Consider the following 11,147-nt stretch of genomic DNA (forward strand, 5'->3'; position numbering starts at 1 on the left):
TGCAGTCGACCTATTGCGCCTGTAGGCCAACTGAAGAGGGTCCAGAGAGTCAGGGACGGAGGAGGTGATGAATGGTTGGACCAGCCGCTCAAAGCACTTCATGATGATGGAAGTGAGTGCTACTGGGCGGTAGTCGTTCAGGCAGAGGGTTTTAGTTTTCTTGGGAACAGGGACAATGATGGTCTTCTTGAAGCAAGTGGGGACTACAGACTGGAGCAGAGACAGGTTGAAGATGTCTGTGAACACATCTGACAGCTGATCTGCACACACCTTGAGAGCTCGGCCGGGGATGTCATCAGGTCCATGTGCCTTTCGCATGTTGATCCGGTTGAGAGATTTCCACACGTCTGCCCAGGATATGACGGGGGGGCAGCGGTCCTCCTGGGCCTCTTCGATCTCCGCAGCCGGGGAGTTACTCTCAAAGCATAACAAGTATTCAGATCCTCTGGGAGAGATGCAGACACTACATCAGCACTGCTGGTCTTGGCTTTGTAGTCTGTGATGGTTCTCAGTCCGGCTCACATGTTCCTAGAATTGGAGCCCTTGTAATGGGACTCCACTTTGTCCCTGTAGAGTCTCTTAGCACTACCGGTACATGGTCGAGCGTGTTCGCGCCGCGCGTCGGACAGCGGATGTGCTGGAAGTATCTCGTCAGGACTTTCCTCATCTTGCCGTTGTTAAAATCCCCGGCCACGATAAACGCAGCCTCGGGCCGTGATGTCTCCGTCCTGTCGATCACCGCATGCAGCTCGTTCAGTGCCTGGTTGGTGTCGGCGCTGGGCGGAATGTCCACCGCTGTTATAATGACTCACATCCGAGCACCACAGATTATTCACCATGGAGCAGACACCCCCTCCCTTGCTCTTACCTGAGTTTGTTGTCCGGTCCTGGCGGTGAATGGAGACCCCCACGGGAACAATGGCGGAGTCCGGGATCGAGGGGTCGAGCCAAGTCTCGTTACAAAACTGTCCCGTTGAAAAGCCATCCTGCTACGAAGTTCGTCCAGCTTGTTGTCCAGGGACTGGACACTAGCCGGAAGAATGCTTGGTAGAGGAGGCCGGTTCTCACGTTTCTTCAGCCGGACCAGGACGCCTGCCCACGACCCTCGTTTTCTTCGTCGTCACCTTTGCGTTCCAGGTAACGCAGGTAAGCCACGCCATGGGAAGTCTCCTTTGATTGTTGTTGGTGGCGGTAAAAAAGTTTTTTTTACCGTCAACCCAATGGACAGAAGTTGTTCTCTATCATATATGATGATAGGGCTCGCTTTACCGGAGTGCACAATGCAAAATAAAGTAGAATAATTAACAACAAGATAGAAAAAAGATAAAAAAGAGCAGAGCGCCATCCTACATACATCATGTAGTAGTTAAACTGAAAGTCGTATTTGAGTGGAAAAGAACTCACAGGAAATTACTTTGATTTGTATTTTTTGTTTATTATTATGCCCAACACCCAAAAAAATATTCAGTTCCAGTTTCCCGAAGGTGACAGTGACATAAACACATCTCTGCTTTAGACTGCTGATCAAAAAAAACTTAAAAATATTAATAATAATGGTCAGAGGAAGAAATGATGATGATGAGGCTCCAGCCTGAATGACCATGGAGACCAACCCTGGACCTGAAGAGCATCACATGCTGTTGCTTCATTCCTCCAGGTGACTAACATTTGGATTTTGCAGTTTGTAAATTGAGGTTTGGTGATGACTCTTATCAGAAGGTCACATGTTTGCAACTTGATATTTAATGTACATATACAACTCAGAGCGACATCAACCACACTCAACCATCTGAAACTTCCCTGAATGACTTTGCATTGACAAACACTTCATTGTGTGAAACAGAGATACAGTATATAAACCTCATATGTATTCAGACACATGATAAATGTTTGTGTTGGCAAGTGGAAACACACATTTCAATCAGAATACTTGTTTAAATCATATTGTAACACATCACAAATGGAACAGTTATAAAACCAAATCAGATCCCACCTGTAAACACCACACACCTTTCAGATTTGTTCAATATAAAAGTTAAACCTTACAAAAAGCTGAAGACATTCACGAGGATTTTGATATGAAATCCTTCTGCTCGCATTTGCACCTGATTAGAGACATAAACCCCCACCAAAAACCATGAAAGAAGACTTGGTACAGTCTGAAGTGATCAATATAAAACAGGTATTTCACACACGCTGCTGATTTAACTCTCAAATGTTGGCAAAGGCTGGTATTTGACCTTTGACACTTTGGCTCTGTACATGACCACTCCGCAGACCATGCCGACGGCTGCCAGAACACATCCAGCGATGAACACCAGGTTCAGATTCAGGTTGGTCGCTGAAGAAAAGAGAAACACAATGTGAGTCTCGAGCTTCAAAATCAGGCTGGGATTCTGATGAGGCAGGTGGGCTCCAGGCGGGTCATACCTGTGGCTCTGACGCTCTCTGCCGATCTCCGTAAGCGCAATGGCCCCTGGGAAACGAAGTGACTGGCACTCTGGATGACAGCCTCTCTCTTGGAGCGTGAGGGGCTTGTCGACGTAGAGTTGATGCAACCTTTGGAACACCTGGTGTCCGAATTCCCTGCTTCACACATCATGACCGAGCAGCTGATGTACACCTGAACACAACAAGACACGCCCCCGATATGTCAGCAGACGTACAGATGTAGAGTCAAACCTCTGCTCTACTTCATCCTCAGTAACTGTGTCAGGTTTTTATAAACTGTCCCATCAGAAACATAAATGTATTAAACCATTTAGTTCCATCTTATTGGTTAATTCACCTTCTTGTTAGAGACCTCCAGCCTAGATCAGTATATAGAATGGAAATAGAGGGAAACAGCTAATCTGGCTCTGTCCGTATAAACAAGATCAACACTGAAGCATCTCTGCACCTGACTAAATGCTTTGTTTCCCTGAACTATAGGTACAAGGGTAACATATAGGTACAAGGGTAATATATATATATATTACCCTTGTACCTATAGTTCAGGGAAACAAAGCATTTAGTCAATATATATATATATATATATATATATAGGGGGACAGTGTACATGGGACAGTGTACATGAATACTGTATATATTCATGTACACTGTCCCTTTTTAATAAACAAAAGAAGTTCTAATCCAAAGCTGACTTGATTGTTCAGTCCGATGAACTTGAAGGCCTCCATGCTGAACTTGAATTCTTTCTGGTCAGCGGGGGAGTGGATCTGAAGAGTTGGATCCATTTGACACCTTTTCAAAGGAAGAAGAAAGGAAAAAACACGGTAAGAACAGTGCGCCTGCACTTAAATGCCACTGGGGGGAGCATAGGTGACAAAGAGACTCGTACCGTCATTCAAAGGCTCAGCTAGCTGCAAATCTCTTATATTTTACGTCCTTTCTTGAAGGCACCTTTACCCTGACAACCAACATCTACCTTCAAACAGTAGAGTGTGTTTTCATACCCATTTTCAAAGATGGAGTAGGTTGGGCGGTAGTTGGGGTTGTCGTATGGTGCAGCTCGGCAGGACTCCACAAACAGCTGTGTGTTGTTGACCGAGGAGGTGGCCTTGATCTTCATGTAAATCCTGTTCCCAATGTCGTACTCTAGAGGATATGCTGCTGGATCAATCATGGTTTGGAACTGGTTGTTAGGGTAGAACTCAAACTGGTAGGTGAACGTGCCGAAGCCCTTCTCCCACACAGTGATGTTCTTCCTGTGTGCCACAAAGCTCAATGACACGTTGCCTTGTTTTGGGTACTGGCAGTAGAACTGCACCTCCATCTGGTGCTTTCTGGTGATCAGGTCTCCGGGGTTGTCCAGCGTGGTGATTTCGTTCTTGAAGATGAGGTTCTCCTCGTCTTCCTGCAGGACAGAAAGTTACGAATTCAGTCCTCATGCAGTAACCGACAAACAAGAAGCAGCACTGGTAACTGAGTGTGTAGTGAGATGACACGAGGCCCTCGCTACCTCGATCTGAGTGCCGCAGGCGTTGAGGGGGATGATGGCGATGATGTGAGTGCTGTTGGAGTGTCTCTGGAGGCTGCAGGCCGTGTTGGAGGGATCATTGAGCTGCATATGATCCTCACTGAGTCGAGGGAATGAGGCTTTCTCAACCGATACTGTCATTGAGGACTCGTTGCAGATCACATGGGATTTAACTGGAACAAAACAAGTACATTTTAAACCATGACTACTGATATTTAGTCTATATTTCATATTGATGTATGTTAGATGTTAATTCTGCTATTATTTTGTTGTTGACAAATGCTGGTCAAAAGTGCTTATGCAGCATTCAGTTGTGTTAAAACAACATTGACTGTTGACAGTGATGTATCCTGGTGACTCACCTATTTCACTCCTGGCTTCCACAAGAACACACCTCATCTCGGACTGATAGACGGCAGGCCTGAAAAACATTTGTGAACACATGTGAGAAGTTAAACGTGGTTTCTTATGCACATGATCGTGTCGACAGAGAACTGAAGTCCGAGACTCACGGTTTGACTGCTTCAACAGCAAAGCAGATCACGAAATGTTGTCCGTGGTCATCTGGGAGCGGAGTCCACCTGAGGACAAACTCTCCCTGTGTGTTCTGGTGCTTGCTGATGTTCGCTGGCCCACTGACGATGATATTATTTATTCTGTGTGAAAACAGAACACAGTTATCTTGTTTGCTGAGATGTGTTGTTGCCATAGGGCCTCAGTGAACTCGTTGGTTCTCACTTACGTTGCATGTTTGGCCTGAGCTTTGACTCTGATTTCCAATTCCTTGTAGACCTCTGCTTGGAAACGATCTCTATTTTCAGGTGTTGGGGGCAGAAGCTTGGGCAGGAAATCTCCCTCCTGACAGGATGGAGCGGGGGGGTCCACTGGAATTTAACAAATGTGATAAGTATTGAACAGCAATTAGCAAACTGCTACTGAGTCTTTTGTTCGTTGTAAAATCTAAATAAAGTCACAGCTACGACAAATATAGTAATTTTTTTATTATTAAATGAAGAACATGTTCTAAAGCCAGAAATGCAGAGTTAAGGGAAATACAAGGATTTTGAAGAACAAAGAACTTCATAGTGAAGAAGTTAAACTTCTCACGAATAAAACAAAAACGTAAAAGTGAAAATAAATTACAAAAATAATATAGAGCAATAAAAACACGAAACGTGTGAGAGAAATGTAATGATGAAAATCATGCGATGTGTTACAATAAGACTCTTTCTGCTGTATTTCCTCAGACAGGATGCTCCAGAGCTTCAGAGCTCTTCTCTTAACTTGTGTTCCCGGAAGTCCAGCCAGAATCTGGATCAGCTCAAGGCTTCTACCAGAGGCTCTCAAAGTACATGAAGGGTTGTACGAGTATAAAAGATCAGAAAAACACTGAGGAAGTGATTGAATCAAAAAACTCTATTCTATCAAGTACAGGAAGCCATGGTCTCAGTATTTTGTGAACATGTGTCACACATTAGGGCGTTCTTAGAGGTCCAACACTTATAAAGACTTTTATCTCACTGAGCCCAGAGCAGCAGCAAAAGGACCTTTGCTTGGTAGGACTTAAAAAGAATTGGCTCATTAAATATATTGTCAAGTGTCAGGAAAAGTAAAAACATACTTACCAAGAACAGAGAATTGCAGAGGAAGTTTGCTGAGAGGAGCTGTGGTTGGGTTTGAGGTTGTGGTTGAGTAGGGAGTTGTGGTTGTGGTAGGGTGTGGGATTGTGGTTGTGGTTGCGGCTGTCGTTGTGTATGGGGTTGTGGTTGTGTATGGTGTTGTGGTTGTGGTTGGGTGTGGGCTTGTGGTTATGGTTGCGGCTGTGGTTGTGTATGGGGTTGTGTATGGTGCTTTGGTTGTGGTTGGGTGTGGGCTTGTGGTTGTGGTTGCGGCTGTGGTTGTGTATGGGGTTGTGGTTGTTGTTTGGTGTGGGCTTGTGGTTGTCGTTGCGGCTGTGGTTGTGTATGGGGTTGTTGTTGTGTGTGGGGTTGTGGTTGTGGTTGCGGCTGTGGTTGTGTATGGGGTTGTGGTTGGGTATGGGGTTGTGGTTGTGGTTGGGTATGGGGTTGTGGTTGGGTATGGGGTTGTGGTTGGGTATGGGGTTGTGGTGTGGTATGGATATGGGTATGGGTACGGGTGGTATGGGTATGGGGTTGTTGTTGTTGTTGGGTATGGGGTTGTTGTTGTGGTTGGGTATGGGGTTGTGGTTGGGTATGGGGTTGTGGTGTGGTATGGATATGGGTATGGGTACGGGTGGTATGGGTATGGGTAATGGGTTTGGTATGGTGTTGTGGTTGTGGATGGGTGTGGGGTTGTGGTTGGGTAAGGGGTTGTGGTTGGGTATGGGGTTGTTGTTGTGGTTGGGTATGGGGTTGTTGTTGGGTATGGGGTTGTGGTGTGGTATGGGTATGGGTAATGGGTTTGGTATGGTGTTGTGGTTGTGGATGGGTGTGGGGTTGTGGTTGGGTATGAGGTTGTGGTTTGGTACGAGGTTGTGGTTTGGTACGGGTATTGGTAATAGGATCTCTTTCGTCTCCTCACGGTCATCGGAGCCCTGTAGGATCTGGATCCGTCTGCGTATTGCAGATTGATGTGGCCTTGTGGGAAATCCTCCACCACCAACTCAAGTCCAAAAACGTTGCTGTTGGCTCGGGTGTAGTTGTAGTGCAATGTGCAAGATCCCTATCAATGTGAATATTTATTATTAATGGGAGGCAAAGAGTCAATACATTAAAATACAAAGTATGGAGATTTACATTCCTCAGCTGACCTGGTCTAAGAGGAAGCCTGGTGGCAGGTTGCACGAGTTGCACTCCCTCCCCCTGACGTTTCCATACCGACATTGAACTTTGTCCCCATCAGGATCAAAAGACGTGAGCTTGTATGTCCGAGGGCAGTTCTGAGGAACTCTTGAATGGATACGATAACAGGAGTTAGTGAAAATAACAAAAAGATGGAATCATCAGTGTTTAAAACAAATTCAAATTCTCCAGTGTTTGTGATAAAAGGGTTGAAGGTCGACAGATTCCAGGTATCTGCAGGAGACTTACCGGAGGATAGGTAGGATGCCGATGTCTGGTGATCTGTTTGGTTTCCTTGTGTCAGATCTCTTTCCCAGATCTACTTCAGTCAGTAGATGCCAGCTGCCAACATTATTGGCCGTTCTCACCCAACAGCAGCTACTTGCCCTGGTGTGTGTGGAGCAGATCGAGGTGTGTGAACATGACTGTTGTCAAGCAGCGATGATAAATAAAAGAATGCTCCACAAAGTGTATTCAGTGAATACATGTTAAGAGCAGAAAGGTGAAGCAGGTTTATTTATGAAGGACATGACTTACACAGAAGAAGATTCAAGGTGCTGCACAAAGACATTCAAAACAACTTAGAGACCAAACTCAGAGAAATCAAGTCAAAATCCAAAAACACAGCTTCAAGCTAAACAGAGTAAAATAGGTGAAGAGATTAAAAGAAGTCATTAAATGTTAAGTTAAAAGTATAGAAAGGTGTTGAATGATAAATGTAGGTGTAGTTAGGTCAATCAATCAATCACATTTTATTCATACAGCTCATATTCCCAAATCAAAACTTGTGTCACAGATCTTATCAAAGTGCAACATCCTCTGTTCTTAACCTTCAACAGGAGTAAATCCACCAGACAAGAGAATTCTATGAAAACAACGACTGTGAGGGTCCCTCTCCCTCTGAGTAACTAGAGCAGGTAACTTAAGCAGGTAACTGAGGCCGGTAACTAAAGCAGGTAAGTGAGGCCGGTAACTAAAGCAGGTAACTAAAGCAGGTAACTGAGGCCGGTAACTGAGGCCGGTAACTAAAGCAGGTAACTAAAGCAGGTAACTAAAGTAGGTAATTAAAGCTGGTAACTAAAGCAGGTAACTAAAGCAGGTAACTAGAGCAGGTAACTAAAGCAGGTAATTAAAACAGGTAACTAGAGCTATGGACAAAGCATTCCTCTTAAGATCATCAGGCAGTTCCTTCCTTCTTTCCTCAAACTATATTTGTCCATGTTGAACAGAAAATTCTTTGCTATTGAATCTTATTGTGAAGGGGAGGCGTAGCCAGCCTTTCAGTTTCGTCCTGTGTGTGGTTGGTGTATGTGACAGATACAATTTGAATGTGGTTCCACCACCTTTCTGCAGAATGACAGTCTGTTAGTCCTTGTTCAGACTTTAGCCGGCTGCTCCCCAGGGGTCCAACAGGATTATTATGATTATCATTATTATCATTATTATTCTTACTGTTATTCTAATTGTTTCCTGTCTGTTATCTATTTGGGAACATTTCCATTAAGAGATTTTAAGATTAGCACTAAAGCTTTAGAGTCTATCCTGTAGCTCACTTACAGCCTGTGTGGGGATTTCAGAACAGGGTGGATGTGAGTTCTTATAGTTTGAAATGTATTCTTTGAGATGCATCGCCCTGATTTCGATGGGTTCAACACATAAACAGTTCAAGGGACAGTAACAACAAGCAAGCCCATCGCAGTCCTCAATTTTACTGGAAATAAAACCTGTTTCAACTTAGTCTCACTAAGTAACAAGTGAAAGTTAAGTAGCTTGAAAAAGACTCACCTCATCTGAAAAGGTTTGTCACTGCGAACATTAGTCGTGAAAACTCTTTCAGTCTCACAAGAGCCTCCGTAGTATCGTGATATGTTGGTCTGCCTGTCAACCATACCCGACGAACTGCCATAGACAATGCCACAGTTGCTCCCATAGCAGTTCCACCAGTAGACGTGCCCACACCACCTGGAGGTTGACCTGCTGCGAAGGTCCACCTGCAGGGAGAGATCACAGTGAACACTGTGCTTCCAGGTGGTAGCTCTGCTCAAACTGAGGAGGTGATTATTGTTTGCAGAACGCAGCCGCTCACATTTGAACACCAAGCTAAGGAACACATTTCTCCAACTCGACTTTAAGATTCCTTGATTAACTTTTAAAGCTCAGCGTATCGCGCAAGGAAACACACTGAAAAATGATTTTAAACGATATTGACGACATATTTTAAGATATAAATTATCAAATATGCATACCATACTTTGTATTCACCTTCTGTTATCTTGGAGTTTTAATTTGACCACTTTTACCTATCACATTATTAAATGTCCCCCTCTGCCCATCCACTACTATATCATATAGGTAAAAAGAGAGATAGAGATTGGGCTGGGCTTTATGTGTGATCATGGAGCAGAATCGGCAGGATGACCGGTGTGGGCAAATGCGAGTCCGATGTGAACAGCCAAGCGCCAGCGCGCTAGGGATTAGCGCTTACGCGTCCGGTTTGAACCCGGCGTAAGACATTTCTATCATGGACCAGATTCACACATTGTCTCGATGTCATCATTGCATCTCTCACCTTGTAGGTTCCATCAGGGTTTTGTCCTCTGTAGGTGTAGGTCGCCAATCCCCCAAAGTGATGTGATGCAGACGCCAGTGAGACCAGGAGCAGCTGAAGTAGGAGCACCGCTGTGGAAGCCATGATGCAGAGAACTGGTCTGTTTCCCGGGTGCCTCTCACATCCACCTGCAGCATCTTATATACTCTAAGCTGGAATTTGATAGAACGCACATTCGGGTTGAAAACAATGCAGCCCCTGCAAAACCGGTTTGAACTTAATAGCAAAGAAACCTCCTTCTGGGAAACGAGTTTCAATAATAGAAAAAAAAAACAATTGTGTGACTTGATTGTTATTGAGCACATTTACACGTAACAAGCTCCAACAATAGTTTAGAATCGTCTGAGCAGAGGAACAAGAAAGTTTTCCTGATTTCATATGAAGTTAAAGTTGCTTCACACTTCTTAAATGAATGAATTGACAGTAGAAGAAGTTAGTACATGGATGCAGGTGTATTCACAGAAACTAGTCCAGATAAGGTCACAGAACTTTACAGAAGTGGGTTTGAGATCCCATGAAGTTTCAGTTCGGTGTGTGGACCAACTCATCTACAGTAAACTCATGTGTGGACTCATGCAAGAAGAGAGCAACTGTATTTCTGTTGGGAAACCAAATAGAATCCAGTGGTTCGGGTCTTTCAAAGCTTATTAAAACATTTAATAAGCTTTATTGATTAAGCTTTATTGTCTGTACTGGGAGAAGCTTCCCTGACATGTGACGTCCTCTGAGGTCTCTACCTTCTCTTCCTGGTCTGAGGTTTTCTTGGTGGTTTAACATTTATCTTGATGAAGGTGAAAGGCAGTTGATGGCTTTGTTCAGCCCAGTGAGACAAATAGTGATTTATGAATAGGGTCTATACAAATACAATTTGATTGACTGGCTCTTCTTAGTACGATTTGGTATGGTAGTGATATCATCTGGTGTACAAGCCCTTTATTGGTCATGTCGGGGAACTGGCGGCCACCAGAATCATACGATCAGTGCAATGATAAAGAGTTATGGAGTGGTGCTGTCTGTCAGGATTCAGCAGCCGTCTGTACAAACTGGGATTAAATGTCCTGTGAGCAGGAACTTGAGTACGTGTTGTTTTGCAGTCGCACATTTCCCCACATACGATTCATAAAACATGGTGGTACTTTCAACCACTGCTACAAACTCTCAGGCCACAAACTTGTAGAGTAAATCTTTATTTCCAGTGTTGGGTTAGAGTGAGTTGATATATAATAGTTGTCTTTATTTTTTACTTTTTAAAGTGTTAAATACCAGTAATCTTCAGTTTCAGGTCACAAAGCTGTGCCTAACAAACACAGTGGGTGTGTACTTACAGTAAGTGTCTAGGACTTTGGAGGAACGTCATGCTCAGAACATTCCACTGATAATAATGACAAGGTATACTTAGACATTGAATGAATGCTTTTGTAAACCTGACATGTGATTGTTGAATGTAACTGGGGCGAGACCATCTGATGGCTCCGTTCACCTGAATATCTAAGACTAAAACAGAATAGATTTGTAAAATCATGACCACACATCACCAGCAGGACTGCGCCACTTGGACACAAGCATGTGACTCATATCGTATAAATTATATAACCTTTCATAAAATTACAATAACAATAATTATAATGCTTGTGTTTGTATAGCACTTATCTAAACAAACCTTGTTATTGTTCATGCGGCCACATGTCAAATCTTTCTAAGTAAGATTAACAGCACCTGTCATAACAGAAGAATCTGTGTGGCTGCCGACAGGTGGAGC

At 43.9% G+C, this 11,147-nt stretch overlaps 1 protein-coding gene across 1 annotated transcript; it reads right to left on the minus strand.

Moving 5' to 3' along the window:
* Nucleotides 1-1,725: 1,725 nt before the first annotated feature.
* Nucleotides 1,726-9,522, minus strand: LOC128444372 (uncharacterized). The gene is made up of 13 exons (XM_053426840.1): nucleotides 9,350-9,522; nucleotides 8,566-8,771; nucleotides 7,030-7,167; nucleotides 6,750-6,888; nucleotides 5,605-6,661; nucleotides 4,722-4,863; nucleotides 4,492-4,635; nucleotides 4,342-4,400; nucleotides 3,962-4,152; nucleotides 3,456-3,856; nucleotides 3,144-3,243; nucleotides 2,431-2,623; nucleotides 1,726-2,341 (listed from the first exon to the last, which is right to left on the minus strand). The coding sequence occupies exons 1-13, from the start codon at nucleotides 9,470-9,472 to the stop codon at nucleotides 2,205-2,207; spliced, it is 3,030 nt and encodes a 1,009-aa protein (XP_053282815.1). The 5' UTR covers nucleotides 9,473-9,522; the 3' UTR covers nucleotides 1,726-2,204.
* Nucleotides 9,523-11,147: the final 1,625 nt, after the last annotated feature.

The sequence above is a fragment of the Pleuronectes platessa genome, chromosome 1 (genome assembly GCF_947347685.1).
Source record: "Pleuronectes platessa chromosome 1, fPlePla1.1, whole genome shotgun sequence".
NCBI classification, from domain to species: domain Eukaryota; kingdom Metazoa; phylum Chordata; class Actinopteri; order Pleuronectiformes; family Pleuronectidae; genus Pleuronectes; species Pleuronectes platessa.